Below are 23625 nucleotides of genomic sequence, written 5' to 3'. Positions count from 1 at the left end.
TTTTCCCACCTCCAAAGAGTGGAGAGGTCTGTAATTTTATCGTAGGTACAGTTCAACTCTGAGAGACAGAATAAAAAAAAGAAAATCAGTAAATCACATTGTATGCTTTTGAAATAATTCATTTGCATTTTATTACATGAAATAAGATCCAATAGAAAAACAGACCTTAATATTTGGTACAGAAAGTTTTGTTTGAAGTTCCAGAGGTCAGACACTTCCTGTAGTTCTTGATCAAGTTTGCACACTGCAGCAGGTATTTTGGTCCACTCCTTCATACAGATCTTCTCCAGATCTTTCAGGTTTGGAGTTTCAGCTACCTCCAAAGATTTTCTATTGAGTTCAGGTCTGGAGACTGGCTAGGCCACTCCAGGACCTTCAAATGCTTCTTATGGAGCCCCTCCTTAGTTGCCCTGGCTGTGGGTTTGGGGTCATTGTCATGCTGGCAGACCCAGCCACGACCCATCTTCAATGCTGAGGGAAGGAGAATATTTGCCAAAATCTCACGATACATGACCCCATCCATCCTCCCTTCAATACGGTACAGTCATCCTGTCCCCTTTGCAGAAGAGCACCCTCAAAAATTATGTTTCCACCCCCATGCTTCACGGTTGGGATGGTGTTCTTGCAGTTGTTCTCATCCTCCAAACACAGCGAGTGGAGTTGATACCAAAAACTTCTATTTTGGTTTCATCTGACCACATGACCTTCTCCCGTGCTTCATCTTGATCATCCAGATGGTCACTGGAAAACATCAAATGGGCCTGGACATGTGCTGGCTTGAGCAGGGGGACCTTGCTACCCTGCAGGATTTTAAACCATGAAGGTGTCAACAGAACCATGAAGGTGACAGACAGAATTCTTGCATGTTGGTAGGTGATCAAATACTATTTCATGCAATAAATTCCATCCATCCCATCCATTTTCTTTCTTCGCTTTATTACGGAGTCGGGTTGCAGGGGCAGCAGCTCAAGCAAAGCCGCCCAGACCTCCCGATCCACACACACCTCCCCCAGCTCCTCCGGGGGAACCCCAAGGCATTCCCAAGCCAGCTGAGAGATGTAGTACCTCCAGCGTGTCCTGGATCTTCCCCGGGGCCTCCTCCCAATGGGACGTGCCCGGAACACCTCTCCTCCGGCGAGGTGTCCAGGGGCATCCGGAAAAGATGCCTGAGCCACCCCAACTGACTCCTTTCGATGTGGAGGAGCAGCGGCTCGACTCCCAAAGCTCCCTCCCGAGTGACCAAGCTCCTCACCCTATCTCTAAGGGAGCACCCAGCCACCCTGCGGAGGAACTCATCTCGGCCGCTTGTACCTCGCGATCTCGTTCTTTTCGGTCATGAGCCAAATCTCATGACCATAGGTGAGGATCGGAACGTAGATCGATTGGCAAATCGAGAGCTCTGGCCCCCCTACTCAGCTCTCTCCTCACCATGACGGTCGATACAGCGACCACATCACTGCAGATGCTGCCACCGATCCGTCTATCTATCTCACGCTCCATCCGTCCCTCACCATCGTGAACAAGACCCCACGATACTTAAACTCTCCACTTGAGGCAAGGACACTCCACGACCTGAAGACGGCAAAGCACCTTTTTCCGGTCCGAGAACAATGGCCTCGGATTTAGAGGTGCTGATTTTCATCCCGGATGCTTCACACTTGCTGCAAACCGCCCCAGTGCATGCTGAAGGTCCTGATTTGTACGAAGCCAACAGAACCACATCGTCCGCAAACAGCAGAGACGAGATTCTGTGGTTCCCAAACCAGACCCCCTCTACACCCTGGCTGCGCTTAGGAAATTCTGTCCATAAAAATAATGAACAGAACCGGTGACAAAGGGCAGCCCTGGCGGAGGCCACGTGCACTGGAAACAGGTTTGACTTACTACCGGCAATGCGAACCAAGCTCCTGCTGCCGGTCGTACAGGGACCGGATAGCCCTTAGCAAAGGACCCCCCGAATAAAATGCAAATTAATTATTTAAAAAGCATACAATGTGAATTTTTTTTTTTAGATTCTGTCTCTCACAGTTGAAGTGTACCTATGATAAAAATTACAGACCTCTCCATTCTTTGTAGGTTGGAAAAGCTGCAAAATTGACAGTGGATCAAATATTTATTTCCCCCACTGTATCTGTGTGAGACACAGATCTAATCTAGTAGCTCTGTTCTGAATCAGCTGCAGCTTTTTAATATCCTTTTGTCTACCTACAAAACAAACCTTAGAGCAATGTTTTGTTGAGTTATTTTTCATGAGGATACCACCAACTTTAAAAAAATTAGGGATAATTTATGAAGAGCACTGTCCTAATCCTTAGAATACCTGTGTTCTCCACAATTAGCGTGAGATTGAGAGAGGTGCTGATCCAAAACAAAACCAAGCAGCCTGGTTTCTTCAATGTGTACTATTGGAATACCTTACAATAATAGATTTAGCTGTCAAACACAAGGCTAACTGGCTCTGGGGAAAAAATCAGTTCACATTTAGGCAAATTCAGGGCAGGATTGTATTTACAAAGCTGGCTATGCACCTCAGTCAGCGCCTTGTTTCAAACCTCAGCTAAACTGTTTTCGTGCTGAGCAGAGTTGTATATTGTGCAATCATCAGCATACATGTCCACACACAATAAGTGAAAAATTACTAGAAGAACTAGAAGTGGCACTCAAATAGTTTCATGCAAATTATTTATTTGTGACTTGGTGACACGATAATATATGGTTCTCTGTGACGTTAGCATTTTGGACAATTTGATCAAAAATTGAACCACTTTATCCTTCACAAACAAATAACCCTTCCACCATGTTTCATCCATATTGACTCCAAGCTGCTTGAGTTAAATCACTCTGACCTTGAGTTTGAACTTTCAAGATATACTTTATATATGAAGACGTATGTCCTGTTTTGGCCCTGACACCTGTTGGAGCCGGTGCTTATCTCAGGATTCCGTAGTGTGAGGTTTGAACTGGGAACCGTCTACACTGAAACCAAGCACACTAACCACTTGTCCACCACCCCTGCTTCCAGATGGACAAATAGGACTAAAAAAACCCAAAAACCCAATACCCTTGCATCCACTACCATTACCAAGGCATCTCCCTTGTTACACTCCACAGTGAACAGAGTTAGATGACCACTTAATATAATAAACCCAATTCCTCTGTAATATCTAACTTGTTGTATGACAAAGCAGCCTTTGTAAACACAAAACTGTGCAATCTGGCACACAATCTCTCATCAATTAGATCAAATTCAGCACTGTAAAAACACAGTATCAAATCATTTCTACTGATTGAGATCTTTAAAGCTGGAGTGCCAGGAAGCATATTGAAATTGAGACGATTGTTGGAATTTTGATGGGGACCAAATTAATTTTGTTCGTTAGTGTGAATATAAAGGATTCCCAAAATATTAGTCTGAACGTGATTAAAATTCGTCCGTATCGAAGCAAATTCTGAATTATTGGCACGTGCCAAAAATTCGAAAGCCAGGACGCCATCTGGGTGACGTCACAGGTCATGTGGGGGGGTTTCACCGCTAGCTGCGATGCATTCTGGGATAGAAATTTAAAACTGAAGAAGGCAAGATGGAGGAGAGAGACAGCAGAAGTGGAAGAAAGCGAGGAAGACCGGAGATATACACAGAAAGTGCAAAGAAAAGACATCATTTGGAGCGAGTGAAAAAGAGAAGATCGACAGTGAATATTCAGGGTTTTCACGTATTCCATAATTCCTTGCGTGCCAGAGAGTTGCTGCAGTCAAAACAACATTGAGAATCCACACGATGACAATTGTAAATGAATATTATACTACAAAAATGTCATTTTTTTTTTATGCTTTTCATCACGTTAATAAGAGACTGCTACATGATACCCTGAAAACTTGCTAAAACAATTATAACAAAAAATCCCTGTCTGCTACGTTTAATCTGCGTGAAATTTAATAAGCGCAAACCGAATTTCAGACATATTATATATATTACTCCCTTCTGTCTGATCATTTTTTAATAACATTTACATTTACTCTGATGGACTACCCAGCAGTAGGGAATAAGTTTCATTACACTAGAAGTCTTTCGGAAAGCGCTGTAACTAGGTTTAAGGATATGATTCCTTCTTTATGTTCTCTAATGCCATATAACAACACAGTGCAGAGTAGCTACCTAAACTCTGTAAGGGAGATAGAGTATCTCGTCAATAGTTTTACATCCTCATTGAAGACAACTTTGGATGCTGTAGCTCCTCTGAAAAAGAGAGCTTTAAATCAGAAGTGTCTGACTCCATGGTATAACTCTCAAACTCGTAGCTTAAAGCAGATAACCCGTAAGTTGGAGAGGAAATGGCGTCTCACTAATTTAGAAGATCTTCACTTAGCCTGGAAAAAGAGTCTGTTGCTCTATAAAAAAGCCCTCCGTAAAGCTAGGACATCTTCTACTCATCACTAATTGAAGAAAATAAGAACAACCCAGGTTTCTTTTCAGCACTGTAGCCAGGCTGACAAAGAGTCAGAGCTCTATTGAGCTGAGTATTCCATTATCTTTAACTAGTAATGAGTTCATGACTTTCTTTGCTAACAAAATTTTAACTATTAGAGAAAAATTACTCATAACCATCCCAAAGACGTATCGTTATCTTTGGCTGCTTTCAGTGATGCCGGTATTTGGTTAGACTCTTTCTCTCCGATTGTTCTGTCTGAGTTATTTTCATTAGTTACTTTCATCCAAACCATCAACATGTTTATTAGACCCCATTCCTACCAGGCTGCTCAAGGAAGCCCTACCATTATTTAATGCTTCGATCTTAAATATGATCAATCTATCTTTGTTAGTTGGCTATGTACCACAGGCTTTTAAGGTGGCAGTAATTAAACCATTACTTAAAAAGCCATCACTTGACCCAGCTATCTTAGCTAATTATAGGCCAATCTCCAACCTTCCTTTTCTCTCAAAAATTCTTGAAAGGGTAGTTGTAAAACAGCTAACTGATCATCTGCAGAGGAATGGTCTATTTGAAGAGTTTCAGTCAGGTTTTAGAATTCATCATAGTACAGAAACAGCATTAGTGAAGGTTACAAATGATCTTCTTATGGCCTCGGACAGTGGACTCATCTCTGTGCTTGTTCTGTTAGACCTCAGTGCTGCTTTTGATACTGTTGACCATAAAATTTTATTACAGAGATTAGAGCATGCCATAGGTATTAAAGGCACTGCGCTGCGGTGGTTTGAATCATATTTGTCTAATAGATTACAATTTGTTCATGTAAATGGGGAATCTTCTTCACAGACTAAAGTTAATTATGGAGTTCCACAAGGTTCTGTGCTAGGACCAATTTTATTCACTTTATATATGCTTCCCTTAGGCAGTATTATTAGACGGTATTGCTTAAATTTTCATTGTTACGCAGATGATACCCAGCTTTATCTATCCATGAAGCCAGAGGACACACACCAATTAGCTAAACTGCAGGATTGTCTTACAGACATAAAGACATGGATGACCTCTAATTTCCTGCTTTTAAACTCAGATAAAACTGAAGTTATTGTTCTTGGCCCCACAAATCTTAGAAACATGGTGTCTAACCAGATCCTTACTCTGGATGGCATTACCCTGACCTCTAGTAATACTGTGAGAAATCTTGGAGTCATTTTTTGATCAGGATATGTCATTCAAAGCGCATATTAAACAAATATGTAGGACTGCTTTTTTGCATTTACGCAATATCTCTAAAATCAGAAAGGTCTTGTCTCAGAGTGATGCTGAAAAACTAATTCATGCATTTATTTCCTCTAGGCTGGACTATTGTAATTCATTATTATCAGGTTGTCCTAAAAGTTCCCTAAAAAGCCTTCAGTTAATTCAAAATGCTGCAGCTAGAGTGCTGACGGGGACTAGAAGGAGAGAGCATATCTCACCCATATTGGCCTCTCTTCATTGGCTTCCTGTTAATTCTAGAATAGAATTTAAAATTCTTCTTCTTACTTATAAGGTTTTGAATAATCAGGTCCCATCTTATCTTAGGGACCTCGTAGTACCATATCACCCCAATAGAGCGCTTCGCTCTCAGACTGCAGGCTTACTTGTAGTTCCTAGGGTTTGTAAGAGTAGAATGGGAGGCAGAGCCTTCAGCTTTCAGGCTCCTCTCCTGTGGAACCAGCTCCCAATTCAGATCAGGGAGACAGACACCCTCTCTACTTTTAAGATTAGGCTTAAAACTTTCCTTTTTGCTAAAGCTTATAGTTAGGGCTGGATCAGGTGACCCTGAACCATCCCTTAGTTATGCTGCTATAGACGTAGACTGCTGGGGGGTTCCCATGATGCACTGTTTCTTTCTCTTTTTGCTCTGTATGCACCACTCTGCATTTAATCATTAGTGATCGATCTCTGCTCCCCTCCACAGCATGTCTTTTTTCCTGGTTCTCTCCCTCAGCCCCAACCAGTCCCAGCAGAAGACTGCCCCTCCCTGAGCCTGGTTCTGCTGGAGGTTTCTTCCTGTTAAAAGGGAGTTTTTCCTTCCCACTGTAGCCAAGTGCTTGCTCACAGGGGGTCGTTTTGACCGTTGGGGTTTTACATCATTATTGTATGGCCTTGCCTTACAATATAAAGCGCCTTGGGGCAACTGTTTGTTGTGATTTGGCGCTATATAAAAAAAAAAAATTGATTGATTGATATATTAGTCTGGAACAAAGAGGACAAACAGTGTTGTAAAGAACAATGATCAAGATGTTAAAGAGCAAACTTCACTTTCCCCCAGAACGACATGATCAGGAAGGGAGCGTAGCTCACAGCAGCTCCCATTGAAAATAACGGAGAGACAGCCTGTGATTCTTGCATGTTTACATAAAACAAATGCAATAACAATGCCTAAAAACCCAGAGAATATATTCACAAGAGTTTTAGGCACAATATAAAAATAGTTTTATGTTACGATGTTAATTGTGTTGTCCGTGTGCAGCGGTTAAAGTGAAGCGTGATCAGAGCGTATCAATGCAGTTCTCAATGTTACTGAGATCTCGCAGCACAGCGACCTCTCCGAGGTTTTACGGGATTTGAAACCTGAAAAGCCTCAACTGGGAATCAAAGAGATCGTTGGGATCAACTGCGACAGAAGACTGGCAATCAAAATTTGCAGCGCTGCTTTTGGACAGGTGAGTTGCCTGGTGACTGGTGTCTGACAGTGTACAGTTATGGTTATTATCTGAGTCTATAGTTATCTGATTATCTGAGTTATTAAGTGCAGACGCACTTCCGGCTTGAATTTGTCTGCAGGTTTTGACGTTCGCTGGGGCGAAATATGCTATGGATTTCCCTCAAATTATGTATGTTCCCACGAATTAAAAATTCCCCAAAAATTTTAATGGGTTCTAAATATGATGTAGTTTATATATATTAAACTTCAGACTATATTTTATCTATTGAAGATTGCCGATATTCCAGCTTTAAGATGTTAGTAAAGGCTGTAGTCATAGACTAACCCAGTTGGTCAGTGGGCTGCCAGCTGCTGATCATATATTGAAGTACAAAATAATTCTAATGTGTTAAACACTAATTCTCTTCACCATTTGACAGACAACAGGAAGAAAGCTAGTAAGTATGTTAAGTTTTCCAGTATTATAAGAGTGGAAGGCAATAGGCTATTAATTTGGATGTAAATAATAATTTCAGCACATCCAGAGCACTTAGATTCTGGTATTCTCTCACACAAACAATCTTCTGTGAAGTGAATTTTATTTTTATCATGATTTGACAGTGCGATAATGGTCTTTTTTTTAGCCATCACCTCACAGCAGCGAGGTGGGAGTAAGTTGTACACATCAGTGCAGTCAGATCTTTCAACAGAAGATTCGGGACTGAAAAAATTCTGGGAGAAACACTGATACTGGAACGCTGGGTGAAATATTTTAATTGAACTTTTGAAATAAGAATCACTTTAGATGCGGCCCACTGATGCAAGAACATTCCAAAAAATGAGACATCTATTAAATACATGTTAGAAGGGGAGCTGCGTTGTGCACTGAATTTTTGAATATTTTAACACTGAGATGACCAGTGCAAGGACACAAATCATCCTCACTAGTTCTATAATCATACTTTTAATCTGGGTCTGTAATAAATGGCTGTTTTCCTTTACTTATAACATCATTTTTCTTTTTATGGAGGCATCATGCATTCAGGATTTTATTCATCTTTTAGTTTTTACCTCGGGGCCCCATGAGTATTTTGTAGTATGGACTGAGAAAATACAGGAATCAGCAAACCTGACAATCACCAGAACTCAAACTAATTGGTAATCACTTTGAGTGATGCGTTACGTTCCACAAAGCTTCTGATGTCAAATGATAAAACAAATGTGAGTACTCTTATGTACATACCTTTGACATCGTCTTTGCCTTTGTTGTTGTCAATGGTTTTGTCTTCATCACTGTTGATGCCTTTTTCTTCTTTGCATTTTTCATCATCAATGGCTTGGTTATCAGTTTCATCTTCATCCTGTCCTTGCTTTGGCTGCTCTGAATCTACATCTGCAAAGAAATATTGAAATAAAAAAAGATACCAAATGTGTAGTTTTATTCAAAGACAGAACTCACGGCAAGTATGGTTAGCTCCCAGTGTAATGTTCTGTTACACAGATAGTTAAGGCCCTGTCACACCTTAACGATTTAGCCAGCGTCTGCCAACCATATTAAAAAACACTGGCATAAGTCTAATAAGTTAAGGGTAAGTTTTTTTTTTTTTTTTATAAATTAAGAGCATGCTGAAGCATGTTGAAGCTCGCTGATATATGTCCTAATACGCTGAGCTCCTTGAAAAATTTTTGGCAGGGCATGCTAAAAATTTTCAACGAATGCCAGCGTGTGAATTTACTCATAAGTCTAAATACGTCCATTAATGCTGTCCACTGATGGACTGAAACCTGCAGTCCTCATGTGGACAGACTTTCATTCACACACAGAGTAAATATTACCTGTTCGCGTCAGTCCGATCCATCATGTATCCACATAAAGCTCCTGATTTTGGCAAACGACGTCTGAAAATACTTTACTGCCATGGCTGGAAATGTAATGTTTTAAAGCAAGTCCCTCTGTGTTTTTTCTGCTGCAGGTGTGTTTCTCAGAGGTTACCGGTGTCATGCTCTGATCACACAGAAGCGCTGTGATGATTTAAACTTTTAAAGTGCCAGTCCACCGCAATCAGGTGTGAGCATCAGGCGACCTGATCCATCAGGTGTGATCAGAGCTGAATGAAGTGCTGTGACTCTTTACACTTTTAAAGCACTGTCGGTGTGATCTGTTGGTGCCGACAGATCACACAGCACTTAATTCAGGTCTGATCACACCTGATTGTGGTCGACTGGTGCTTTAAATGTATAAATCATCACAGCGTTTCATTATTCAGGTCTGCGATGACCTGATGAGAAACTGCTCGGCACTTTAAAAGTTTAACCCTCTGGGGCCGATGCCGTCATATACGACGGCTGAGTACAAGTTTTACTAAATTATAAAGAGTCACAGCACTCCATTCATTCACAGCAGCATTTACCACAGCCAGTCAACTCATCAGCATTCTGTACAGTCAGAATCGTCCACCAAGATTGATGAAATTAAAAAAATTAAATAATGTTAAATTACTCTGTTTCTGACCCACACCACATCATACAGTACCGACCTGAAGCATTCTGTGGCAACGGCAGTGTTGGCATACGCTGGTTAATTGTTAAGGTGTGACAGCTGCATTAATTTATTAGCCGTACACCAGCGCATGCCAGCGTTTTTAATATGGTCGGCATACACAGGCTAAATCATCAAGGTGTGACAGGGCCTTTAGCCAAAGTGTTTTGTTGTGCATTGTATTGTTGTTATTTGTTTGATAAGTGAATGAAATTAACTGGATGGATGGATGGATGGAAATATTTCTATAAAAGACAATGTGTTTTTTTCAGGAATTAAAATAAAGATAACTATATCTTATGGCAGCAGTGGTTAGCACTGTTGCCTCACAGGAAGAAGGTCATGGGATGTACCCAGCCTCATGCCCTATGACTGCTGGGATAGGCTCTGGCACCTCGTGAGCATTAATTGGAGTAAGCCGTTGAAGATGAGTGAGTGAGTGCGTGATAACTTTATCTTAAACATAGAAAGGTAATCATTTTTCATTTATCAGTCTGGAGTGTGGAGAAGTCAGCTGGCTTGCTCAACTGCTTCCAGAAGCGCTTGGGCAAGGTCCTTAATCCCCTAGTGGGTGCCTTGCATGACAGCAGCCTCACATCGGGGTGAATGTGAGAGATTGATGTATAAAGCGGTTTGATGCAGATGGAAAAGCGCTATATAAACGCAGTCCATTAATCACTGTAAAGCACTTTGCGCATCTCCTTGGTGGAAAAGTGATGTAAAAATGCAGTCCTTCGACAAGAACACCGGCCAAATCTAGGTTCAAGTCTCCGATATAATATGAATGAATGAATGAATGAATGATTTATAATTGAGAAAATCTTCCTCTGTTTCTTTACTTCTTATGGTCACTTATGGACCTGACTGTATGGTCTCTGGTCTTTTTACATGCATCTACAGAGGAATGGTTTAACTGCTGCATTTTTTTTTTTTTTTTGATGAAATCATTCTGCAGGTGTTGTTTTAAACTATGTGTCTTTGCTTGTCATAACATCTCTCTGTGTTTCATGAGAAAATAATTACATATCTCAGGGTTTGGACAGCATCCCACGGCTGTATTTGCCATATCTTTCTCGAAAATTCATGTTCAGAGAGGCGCTTGTCTGTCAGGTCCTTGTTGATAGGCTTTGAATAAAGCACAAACAAGGAAAGGCGAGGCACAGCTCAAGGCAAAGACGCAAATATAAAGTGCATCGAGAAAGTATTCACAGTGCTTCATTTTCCACATTTTGTTATGTTATTATTCCAAAATGTATGTTATTCCAAAATGGAGCAAAGTCATTTTTTCCCCCAAAATTCTACTCACAACACCCCACAATGCCAACATGAAAAAAGGTTTTTGAAATTTTTGCAAATTTATTAAAAATAAAAAACTGTGAAATCACATGTACTTCAGTATTCAAACCTTTTGCTCAATGTTTTGTTGATGCACCTTTGGCAGCAATTACAGACTCAGTTCTTCTTGAATGTGATGCCACAAGCTTGGTGCACCTATCTTTGGGGAGTTTTGCCCATTCCTCTTTGCAGCACCTCTCAAGCGCCATAAGGTTGGATGGGGATTCAGATTCACATTCTTTATTGTCATTCTAACAAGTACAATGAAAAGTAATGGCCCAGTCACACGGCACTTAACGATGGGCAACAAAACCCTAACGAAAGAAGAAATCTGGACTTTCGTTGACATTCGTTGGCATCGTTTAACCTTTGCGTAGCTTCGTTCCTACAGCTGGCGCTTCGTTAGGATTTTTAAACTGTTGCAAAATTTGAACGAAGGGCAACGAAAACCTCAATTCGTCCTTGTTTCGTTTTGCTGTCGTTCTTGACATTTTTTAATAGTTTGCTTAGTTTTTGTAACGTTATTGTTTAGTTTGACTTCGTCTGACCAGCTGAATGTTTTCACACAGTGCAGAAGCTGGTTTGTGAACGCTGAGGCTGCTGCTGCGTTCATGTACCGTTGGAAATTACAGGGCAAACTCAGCCTGCTTGCTTGGATTTTTTTTATCTGGGTGGGGGGTCAGCTTCACTGGGCTCAGGCACCTAATATATCACCAGAATTAATCTTTTGTCTGGATACAATTAATTATTTTGCCACAAGCTACTGCTGAATTTGAAACAACAAAAATGTTATGTAATTTACGACGGTACTTGAATGCAGCATCAGCGGCAGCAGCAGCTGCATTATTATTTTTTATTAAATATAACAATATGAGTGAAGGAATGACAATCCAGTCCTTCTGTACATGTGGCAACAGGTAGATAATTCAAATGATTATATAAAGAGCTGTTCTGGAAGGCAGAATTCACGTTGTGGATCAGCTGCAGCTGGTGTAAATAACGGTACATGGGGAGTCAATGTGCAGCGTTCACACAGACTGATCAATTTACTGCTATGATATATTCAATCATCTTTACGCTTATATTTATTCCCCCTCTTGATAGTTTTCTGTTATAAATCAATATATATATGGCTTAGAACATGATACAGTGATACAGCAGTGACCACAGAACACCAGAGGTTTTTTTTTTTAATTGGAGCCAGACAGAGCATGCAGCGTGTTGACAGACAGTGAGGGTTCTGATGATGAAGTAGATGATCCCTCTTTTGTTCTGGACGAGGAACCAGAGCAGGTGGTCCACTGACGTGCACACAGATCTCCACAGCTTCTGTTTGCAGTTTCTCCAGGACTCAGGTGCTCTGAGCTCCGTCCCAGCACAGAGTCCTGGAGCTCAGAGAGGCAGACACACACTGCTCCAGATGTGGCTCCAGGCAAATTTCATTTAAAGCATCAAGATCGTTACCTTCAGATTTGTTAAGTTCCTCTTTTGTCCCTTTTGCACTCTTGCTTCGCAGGCTATTCGGTGATAAAGCTGTTTTGTCCACCTTTTCTCAACGAATTATGACTTTTTTTACTTTTTCCCTTCGTTCAGGAATCGTCCTGTTCCGTGTGACTGGGCCATAAGGTGCAAGCCTTTTCAGTGCAAGTACAAACCTGAATAAACAACACACAGACTTAAAAGGTCTTAAAACACTTAAAAGAAAATAAACATAAAATGTAACAGAAAGAAAAAGTTCAAAGCGCAAATTAACAAAAAAAGTTTTAAGGATGTAGTAGTAAAATTATATGCATTTTTTTTTTTTTTTTTTTTTTTTTTTTGCATATTTACAAATTTGGGGGATTTTCACGTTTCCAGGTTTCTAATGCGGAAGTAAAAGTTAGCTGTGCATCCGAACTTCCGGCTTCCGGTGCTTTGTCAACAACAGCAGAAGCCGCCTCACGGTGTCGCTGATCCGTGCCGCTCTGCAATTCCAATGAACAAACACAGCTGCACCTCAGCTTTCACTCCAGCCCGAGTGACAAAATCTCCAAAAGAAATGGGTGAGAGCTTAGAGCAAGACGATCGCTCTGCTCTGACTGTGGAGCTGCTGCTGTGAGGACGAAGTGGAGAACACGGCAGTTTCAGACACAACTTGGGTACGTCTCAGCTCCTCAGCGTGGTATGTTTTATTTAAATATATATGTGTGTGTGTGTGTGTGTTATATCCTTTATTTAACCAGGTAAAAGCCTCATTGAGATTAAAAATCTATTTTTCAAGCCGCGTCCTGAACCTGGGAAAGATATTAACAAGCAGACATGAGTGGAATAGTGTCCTGCTTCATTGTAAGAAGGCAACATCAAGTTTGTATAAAATCTAACAGCCCAAAGTCTAGTTTTATTTGCCTGGGTCTGCACACAAATTGTTTATAAACGGGTTATTGATTAATTTGGTATTTTTTTAACCTCCCTGTCAATGATGTTGGATACTGATTTAAAAAAATAAACAAACCAGTAATTAATGCATCAAACACAGAGATGTGCTGTGGAAACACTTGTACTGTAGTACGGATTGTTTATTCGGGTAAACGAGACCATCTTAACTAGCCAATAACTAGCGCTAACTGTAGCTAACATTGGCTAACATTTCATTACAGAACAGGCTACACACAGGCTACAAAATAAGTCAACTCATTCTTATTTTTAAAAAGGGAATAAACGGTTTAGTTAGGTTTAACATTACCCTCGACTACACATTATAACGTTGATAGTGTTTCGGAGCTGATGCTAAGAAAGCTAAGCTACTAACCTTCATAGCTGCAGATGAAGCACTCAAAAATAAACTGTATCCGTAATCCAGTTTGGAGCGGGGTGTGAGAGAGTGTCTCTGTTAATCCATACACATCTTGAAACTTCACTCTTGAAAGCGCCTTTTACTAAGGAGTGGTTTCCATTTGGTCACTCTACCATACAGGCCTGATTGGTGGATTGCTGCACAGATGGTTGTCCTTCTGGAAAGTTCTCTTTTCTCCAAAGAGGAATGGTGGAGCTCTGACAAAGTGACCATCTGGTTCTTGGTCACCTGCCTGACTAAGGCCTTTCTCTTCTGATCGCTCAATTTAGACAGGTGGCCAGCTCTTGGAAGAGTCCTGGTAAATCTACACTTCTGCCATTTATGGATGATGGAGGCTACTGTGCTTATTGAGACCTTCAAAGCAGCAGAAATGTTTTTGCACCCTTCCCCAGGTTTGTGCCTCAAGATAATCATGTCTTGGAGGTCTACAGACAATTCCTTTGACTTCATGCTTGGTTTGTGCTCTGACATGCACTGTCAACTGTGGGACCTTATATGTACACAGGTGTGTGCCTTTCCAAATCATGTCCAATGAGCTGAATCTACCACAGCCGGACTCCAATTAAGCTGTAGAAACATCTCAAGGATGAACAGTGGAAATAGAATGCACGTGAGCTCAATTCTGAGCTTCATGGCAACAGCTGTGAATATTTATGTACATGTGATTTCTTAGTTTTTTTTTTTAATAAATGTGCAAAAATCTCAAAAAAGCTTTTTGTACATTGTACATTGTCATTATGGGGTATTGTGTGTAGAATTTTGAGGGAAAAAATGAATTTCACTCATTTTGGAATAAGGCTGCAACATAACAAAATGCGGAAAAAGTGAAGCGCTGTGAATACTTTCTGGATGCACCGTAGAACATTAATTATATATAAGCAGCATGAGGAATATTTGAAGGAGATATAGGGCTCACTCAAAGTTAAAGGTTTCCCCTTTGCAACTAATGAACAACTTAGTGGTTCTGCCTGTGGAGGCGTTCAGAGCAGAAATTGCGTCTGCTCCTTATTCCGCTGCTGCTAATAAGACTGATCAGGTTAGATCTTTCATCAAAAACAACATACATAGTCAGACACACAAGCTAAAGAGAGAAGCAACACAATCAACTCAGCATCAGTCGGTTCTTACAATCCCCATCTGTTGTAGAGATAAGAATCCGATCAGTGACGTCTAGATCATGCAGTGGCAATCTATCGTGCTGCAGCAGAGCAGAAGTCTAACTGTACCTTGTTTTTGACTCTGCATCTCCACATCTGCATGTTCCACAGCAACTGCAACCAGAATAAAAAGGGATTTAAAAACAAAACAAGAAAAAAACTGAAGAACTTGAAAGTTGAGTGCTAATGCCTTGGATTCAACCGCCTTGGCTTTCGATATCACCTCAAACACCTTTTTCATTCCATCTCTATTTTGCAGCTTTGTCTTTGTGCTGCAGTGCGAGAGCAATGGAACCACAAAGACATGCATAAATTAAGTGACAAAACAGAAGGGGAAAAGAATGTCACTTCTAAAGCCATATATAATTGAGGGATTTCTTTGTTCTACGCCTTTGCGATAAGATAACTTTTTCTTAGCTACAGCAATGGCACACAAGACTGAAAGACTGAACTGGAGCAAAAAGAAAATAAAAATTTTTCATAAAAAAAAAAAAAAAAAACCCAAACCATCAAGCAGGATGTGTAAAGCCAACTGGCTCAAGACATGACTTGATAGTTCATAGAAACGCATTACCATTGTCCACTTCTTCATCACTGTCTTCGTCTTTATCTGAGGAGAGGAACAGAAAAGAAAACTCATCAGCCATTCACAGACATTCATTTTAACATTTCAGTGACTTGAGACACCAGAGAAAGTAAACGGACATTCTAATGATGATAAAAACCAACTGTCTGGACTCAATATGCAATGGTAAATATGATGCCAGTTCTTGTAGTTCTTGTAGTTCTTGGGAATAAACGCCCAAGGTTATGTAGGTTTAACTTGGTACTGATCACCTGAACAGGTGATTTCACATGAGCGGAGGAGCTCATCAGTAAAACCCTCTGCTGAAGTGATGGTATGCAAGGAAAACCTGCACTGTCTGGGCCCACCGTTGCACACTCCTGCGTTACAGAGACATTAGCGCGGCTTGCAGTTTACAGCTGGTGCAAAGTATACATTGTCATTGTTAGTTTCAGACCAATGCATATGACATGTTCACACACACCACCCACTGACTTCAGCATTTCAATCTCACCACTCATTTGTCCTTACATGGGCAAAGGGTTTTAAAATGAGGCGTGGTCAGGGGCAGCAGTGGTCGATTGCTACTGTGACACAGCATGCCTGGTTGGATATGGAGGAGACTGGGTGGTCGGAGGAAGAGTTACAGGAACAAATCACTTAACTGCTTCATCTCACAGAGCTTTGGTTGATGATTGTTGCTCCTGTAGATAATCTGCTCGCACACAATTCGTTTCTTCCACGGTTCACCTCTCAATTCTGGTGCCTACCATGTCTGCCATTTAAATGCCACTGCGTAAGGTTCAGCTTCACCTGGCTTAGCCTGGCAGATGACACTCCGATTGTTCGAACTCATGCCATGTCCAAAACACACCCATAATTAAATAGAAAAATAAGAAGAACCCCTTTGTGCCCTGCACCTTATTTTGTGCTAAGATTAGCTGCTGTGTTGATAACAAAGCAGTGCTGGGCGCACTCCAAATGCATTTCCATTATCCACTTCAGACCGTGCACAAGATCCTTACTGTCTATTTTATCAGTGTTTCAGAAAGGATGGGCAGTTTTAGTCCATTCAAAGTTACAGTTAAACTGTAGTTACCAATGCAATTAGTTAAGTTTGTTAATGCAGAGACATTGTTGAATCCAGAGGCAGGTGCAAGTGTTGAACATAAACATAATGATAACAATTAATTTTGTTTCTAATAATAATAATAATAATAATAATAATGATAGGGTTTGCTCAGATGGGGTGGCTCTAAATGTTGACTTTTTGGCATTGATCGACTCCGCAAAACTCCTGGCCAACCTATAAATGTGTAAAGATGTGGAGTGAGGTCAAGTCAGGCAGGACGAATGACGCCCAAACATGCCTCCCCCTCCAACCCATCTCACCGTTACCATCCAAACTAAGGCTAATATTAATGTGGGTGTTTGATGTTAGATATTTGTGAAGGTTCGGGTTGTTGCACATTTACCTACTCGACTGCACCTTTATATGTGTGCACTTTGTAAATGATGTGCTGGTGTTTTGTTTTGTCCTTTGATAAAAGATAAATAAATGTTTAAATACGCATTTGTTTAACCCTTGCCGGGAAACAGCAGCTCAGAAAAAATAAACAAATAAATAAAAAACATTCTTAGAGATCAAAAGTGCTTTTTTTAAGATGCATCACAACAGTAATGATGAGGTATTTCTCAGTCCACATTTTAGTATCTTACTGAAAAGTGTGGATTTTATGACTGCTTTATCCCAGTGTCAGCCTAAGACATCATGATTTGATGTTTTGTAATGACGTAATATCAGACAACTTTAATTCTTGTACCATGTTTCTCTCATACTTTTACACAAACACACACAAATGACATTTGGGACAAATTGAGTAAATGAAAGCCATGACACCAATAAGAGAACACGCTGTACAGTAGGCATTGTGCAGCTTGTATAATTGCTTTTTTAACAAGCTGTGGAGAAACCATTTTTTTTTTCATATCTCTGCAATTTTCCAATGCAGTCAGAACAATAAAAACGTCAGTCTCCATTAAATGAGAGAAAAGCCAGTTCTACCAAAACTGCATGTGTGTCTCAAGTGCCTGTGTCCATCGTACAGAATATTTGTAACGTACATTAGATGGCAATCCTCGTCATTAATCATGACTGGCATTTTGAGATGGAGCTACGAAGCTGAGAGATTGTGCTTCATTGTGAAGACGGGTTAAGATGAATGCTTCACTTGCTAGAAGGTCAATCGGAAGCCTTTCTGTGTGTTTGACAATGATCGTGACTGTTGTATCTGACTGAAGCAATCTCAAACAACAATACATCAGATACTACAAAGGTCTGAATGCAATTTCCTCCCCATTATTTGATCATTTTGTATTTGCCCTGCTGAATGGAGCACAATTTGATTTGTGATACAGGATGCTAAACAAACACGCACACAAAGCAGAAATATAAGATCCTGTAGCCAGACGTGATTTATAATGCCTTTAAGTTCAATTACAACACTGTCTCTCCTCAAAGTAAAAACCACAACCATGTCCTCTCAGCAGCAGGTGGCAGCATTGTTACAGCTTCCCCACCCCTCACTAACTTCACAAAACCATCTTTACTGTGTGTTGGGGCCTGACATACTTCACACAGAATAGATCCAGCCAGTGTCCGTTACCCAAAGACGTTTACTATCTCCAGTCCTCCTCCACCTTTTAGAAGCAGACGGGCAAAAAGGCCAGTTTTGACATCTGCTTGTGCTTGTGTCGAGTGTGTCCACAGTACATGAATTATTTGTTAATCACACATGATTTATTCATGTCAACATTGGTTTTACAAGGACGCAAGCTATTCACATTGCTTAAATGCAACTTTCCAATGTCCGAGCAATGTGCACGTCGGAACCTTGGGGATTCAACTCACAGCCCTTATCTGTTATTCCAACATGTGTGCACAGAAAAGAGAACGCAGACACAATAGTTACAATCTGTTCCTGTTGCCCTTTCTGATTTTCCTTCTATCAAAGCCAACAAGATAAAAAAAAGACAATAAAAAAGTAACTTAAAATTCATGCGACATGAAGAAAAAGAGCTCTGACACGAGCAACAGCTACCACTCAGAAAAGATTGCTTGCATGTACAATGTGGTCATGAGGGCGTGTCAGTGGAAGTGCGAGCGATGACTGACAAGTTACATCAGCGGAAACGATGGCTTACGGTCTGTCCACACGTCGTGTTATTACTCTGTCCACACCTGTTGTCTCTCTCACCATCTCTCCTCTGTTCCTCTACATTTTTTGGTCTGAAAACCGAACACGCCAGACAGAGATCCAGCTCGCCATCGATTTCTGGCTCAATGGTCACATTTTACTGTGCCCTGTGACATCCACTAATCTCACTAATACCAATCTGACATCAAATAACAGACATTATAAAGCTGCTTGCCAACTCAGGTGTGCTCCAAAGAGGCTCCTCCAGCCTCCTCCTCCCTCCGTTAGAATTCAGCTCCGTCTCTTCTTTTATGTCTTTGTTTCACACACTGTGTCCTCTACAAATCACAGCCAGTGCATTTTGTTTTTTGTTCAGTTTCTTGTGGATTACATCACAACACAGCCTGTATATATATATATATATATATATATATATATATTAGACCTGTTCACAATGTCAAATGTTACAAAATGTTTTGGCCCATATGTTGTTTTTGTTACACTAATAAAATAAAAGATCTGTGCCAGATTTTATTGTAATCGGACATTGTTTGTCCCCCACAAAGCAGCAATTTTCCCCAAACAAGCAATGTAGTAATCCAGTAATTCCAGTAATGTTCTCCTCTGGGTAACCAATCAACCACCACTTTTTGCGATTAGAACCCATCACATATACCTGTAAAAGAAAAATAATGGCATCACAGTCTCCTCCTGTTAGGGTGATGTTGCCTTGCCAGTGGAGGGAAGAGAAAATATGTCACTTTGGGGGACCTCAAAATCTTATCCAACTGAGTTAAAATTTGGTCTGCACCGATACAACCCCAAGTGGAACAAAACCATGTGGCCCAAAGTCTTTCACTATATATATATATATATATATATATATATATATATATATATATATATATATATATATATGTGTGTGTGTGTGTGTGTGTGTGTGTGTGTGTGTGTGAGACCAAACAATCCTCGGCTCGATTCCATGGCAAACAGACAACTCACTAAGGTGCATCTGAGCAGCATTCCTGATTCTTAATGTGAGGTATCATTGTAAAGCACTGTAATAATGCAGTTCATTTAATTTTGAACATTGAAAACTACTTGATAAACTTCAGAATTTATAACTAAACTGATGAACATGATCCAAGTTGCACCATTTATTAAGTTGCACAATCTAAAATTTCATGATCATGTTTTAGATTATATTTTTAAATGATTAAATTTCAAACAAATAACAATGATCATCATAACAATTATCAAATGACATGTTTGATTAAAGAACAATTAATTTCATGTTTACAAAATGGATTTTAAAACAAATACAGAAAAAGTGTATTTAAACAAAAGAGACAAATTTCTAGAAAACAATCTTGGCACTGAATTGAAGAAATATAGTTTGAGTCAAATGTTTAAAAGCAGGCTCAGAAATAAGTATAAAACGATGTTTTTTTTTATTAGCATGATACTATGGATAATAACAATGTAAGACATTTCATTTGATTTAACCTTTATTTAACCAGGTTAGTCCCATTGAGATCGAGACCTCTTTTGCAAAGGAGACCTGGACAATTATATAGTTTCCAATTCACCTAACCAGCATGTCTTTAAACAAATGAATGAACTGTGTCGTAAGGTATTAACAAACCATACTAACAAACCTATTAACATATTAACAAACATTACTGTGATCTCTAATTGTTAAGGTTCATGGACTTATTTTACTAAAGTGATTTTTTAAAGAGCAACAGTTTTACTCAAAAATTCAAATAGATTATTCATAATTAATAATATTAGTAAGGATAATTAAACAATTTATCTTTTTGTAAATTGGTCAGAAGCAGTGATGCCGGTAACGCGTTACTTACTCTAATCTGACCACTTTTTTTTAGTAACGAGTAATCTAACGCGTTAATCTTTCCAAATCAGTAATCAGATTAAAGTTACTTCTCCATGTCACTGTGCGTTACTATTATTTTTCATTGTGGGTCGATAGCAGCATTAAACTTGGTCTGTGGGCAGGAGGTCGGGGTTCAACTGAACTGCACACTTTAAGTGAGCTGTGAGCTTTTCATCCGCGGTTTTTTGCAGCTGCTCGACTCGTCCTCACCTCTTAAAGCGCGGTGATCAGCACACCTGCGCTGAGCTTTACAAAGACATTTTTATACTTTTTTTCCTCCTTTATTTAGAATTCTGAGCTGAGCCGCTCTGTATCTGGTCGTTAATAACAGCTGATCCTCCGCGACGCGTCAACAACTAACACTATTTTCCACTCAAATGCACCTAAACACTCTTTCTGAGGACCACATGATGTGAAAACGCAATAAAACTTTCTTACCTGTAAATCTGGTCATGTTTTCTGCATAAATAAATGTTATCCATTCTTTGTGCTCAAACGCCAAAGCAGGAGCGAATCCAGATGGAATGGGGGCGTGGGACAAGGATGTGCCCCCCTCCCCCACAACACCCCTAGATTAAAGGTCCAGTTTTGAAGCTGTTTTTTACTACAACTACTAATATTGCTTAAAATAATAATAATTTCGACAAGTAAAATGTTTAGAGAGAATTTAAATGTTAGAAAAATGTTAGAATTTAATAGTTACATTTATAAACAATGTAGGTTCAAAATTGCAAGTTTTACTGTTACAGTGCTGTCAACAGTTAAATATGAGGTCAAGAAAGAGGTCTTTATTTTACTTTTTATAAAACAAGTATTTATTTTCATTGAAGTCAAGAAAGGGTGACTATAAAGTGAGTTTTGGCAAAACAGGTATCATTGTCATGTTGAGGTGGCAGAGGGTTGTTGTCGGCAGCTGGGAAAAGTAACTAAAAAAGTAACTAGTAATCTAACTTAGTTACTTTTACAATTGAGTAATCAGTAAAGTAACTAAGTTACTTTTTCAAGGAGTAATCAGTAATCAGTAATTGGATTACTTTTTCAAAGTAACTGTGGCAACACTGGTCAGAAGTAAAATTATCGACTTTTTTCAAAAGATTAATGATGCAAACAAACTTTAAAAAGCTAAAAAAAAAATACTGTTTCAAAGGATAAGTTATAGTTTACTATCCACCCATAGTTCTTTTGTCCAACACCAGAATGTTAACGGTGTCGAATTTCTGTTTCATACTTGACTGGGTAAGTGATCCTTTTGTTTTGACTTGTATCAAGGAGTGTCCTTTAAAGGTTTTGTGCCTCTATAAAAGGGTTTATTCATACTTGTTAACTACTAGGGAATGATGTGTGATGTTATTCCTATCTTGCTATCATTGTACAGATTTAAAAAAATAAAAACAAAAAACATTCCCAGCAATAATTATTGCCACACATCCACAAGGTGCAATACCAGCCTGACCCACAAGATTACAGAGAGGAAGAACAGTGGCAGAAAGAACTGATAAAAAATGTTTGATGAGAGGTTTGTGATCAACGACCTACATCTGAATGATGTCTCAATGCCACTCTGCAATGACAGATATGCCTGTCAAAATATTTGTCATCACATCACTCTGTGACACCATTTTCCAGTGTGAGTCGACCAGAGACAATTTGGTACAGTTTTAGAAACTATACCATTTTTAACCCTTTAGCACAGGGGTGCCCAACCTTTTTTGAACTAAGATCTACTTTTAAAGTTGACAGTGTATCGAGATCTACCAAGCCATATCGAAAGCCATAATGTAGCCGCAATTTATTGTGCACCAGTATAATAACATAATTTCCTGGCACAAATATAAAGTTTTAACAATAATGCATTATTAAAGCAAATGTGCATGGTGCAAAGTATAAGCACAAGTAGGCCTAGGACTGGCCTGTAACAACACAACAACAAACAAATCAAATTACACAATGCCTAAATAAAGTTCGAAAAGTTGTTCCCTACCTTAGTGGGACTTCTGGTACTGAGAGGAGGGAAGAAGTAAGAAAGGCTAAATCCAAACGCTGTGCATATTCAGCATGGTTTGAACGGTTCAGAAATTCTTTAATTTCGAGCAACAATACAGAAATCTGTCCCAGAAATTTACCTCTGCTGAGCCGTCTAGCATCTGTGTGCAGCAGTCCTCCAGGTGCACACAGAATAACAAAAAATAAATAAATAAAAATAAAACCCCAAACACTGTCATCTTTATTAAAAGCAGTAAATCGCAGTAGTATTAATAGTCACAGTTTATCTCTGTATTATATTTATAAACTGTTACAAGAACGACTCACCCGTGTTGCTTTCTTAAACATTACATAAAATGAACGCACGAAGAATTAAAAATAAAAACAAAATCCCAAACACGGCCATCATCTTCAGCAAAAGTAGTAAATGACAGAGTTAATATTCACAGTTGAACTGAGCTAACAGCTCACTTTTTGCATTCGCAAATGCAACAAATGCACAAAAAATAAATTAATAAAAATACTGATTTACATATCGTTTTTGTCCACAGTGTAACTTATTTCAGCTCTTTAATGGCCAAGTCACATGGCACTTAACGAAGGGCAACGAAGCCCTGATGAAACAAGAAATCTGGACTTTCGTTGACTGTCGTTGGCATGTTTAACCTTCGTGCAGCTTCGTTCCTGCAGCTGGCACTTCGTCAGGATTTTTAAACTGTTGAAAAATTTGAACAAAGGGCAACGAAAACCTCAATTCGTCTGTTTCATTCTTGACGTTTTTTAATTGCTTGTTTAGTTTTTCTAACGTTATTGTTTAATTTGACTTCATTGGAGCAGCTGAATGTTTTCACACAGTGCAGAAGCCGGTTTGTGAGCGCTGAGGCTGCTGCTGCTTCATGTACCGTTGGAAATTACAGGGCAAACTCAGCCTGCTTGCTTGGATTTTTTTTATCTGTGTGTGTGTGTGTGTGTGTGTGTGTGTGAGGCACTTTACATAGGC

General features: G+C 39.7%; 1 protein-coding gene across 1 annotated transcript in view; it reads right to left on the bottom strand.

Moving 5' to 3' along the window:
* The window catches only part of macrod2 (mono-ADP ribosylhydrolase 2), a 420587-nt gene that overhangs the window by 62730 nt on the left and 334232 nt on the right, over positions 1–23625 (bottom strand). Inside the window, exons 7-9 of the mRNA XM_034184236.1 lie at positions 15558–15593; positions 15053–15097; positions 8363–8512 (exon numbers count right to left, since the gene is read on the bottom strand). Of these exons, the coding sequence (XP_034040127.1) occupies positions 8363–8512; positions 15053–15097; positions 15558–15593 (231 nt within the window). The remainder of the gene's footprint in view (positions 1–8362; positions 8513–15052; positions 15098–15557; positions 15594–23625) is intronic.

The sequence above is a fragment of the Thalassophryne amazonica genome, chromosome 13, assembly GCF_902500255.1.
Source record: "Thalassophryne amazonica chromosome 13, fThaAma1.1, whole genome shotgun sequence".
Classification (NCBI taxonomy): domain Eukaryota; kingdom Metazoa; phylum Chordata; class Actinopteri; order Batrachoidiformes; family Batrachoididae; genus Thalassophryne; species Thalassophryne amazonica.
Note: the sequence above shows the minus strand (reverse complement) of the source record. Positions and strands in the feature narration are given on the sequence as shown.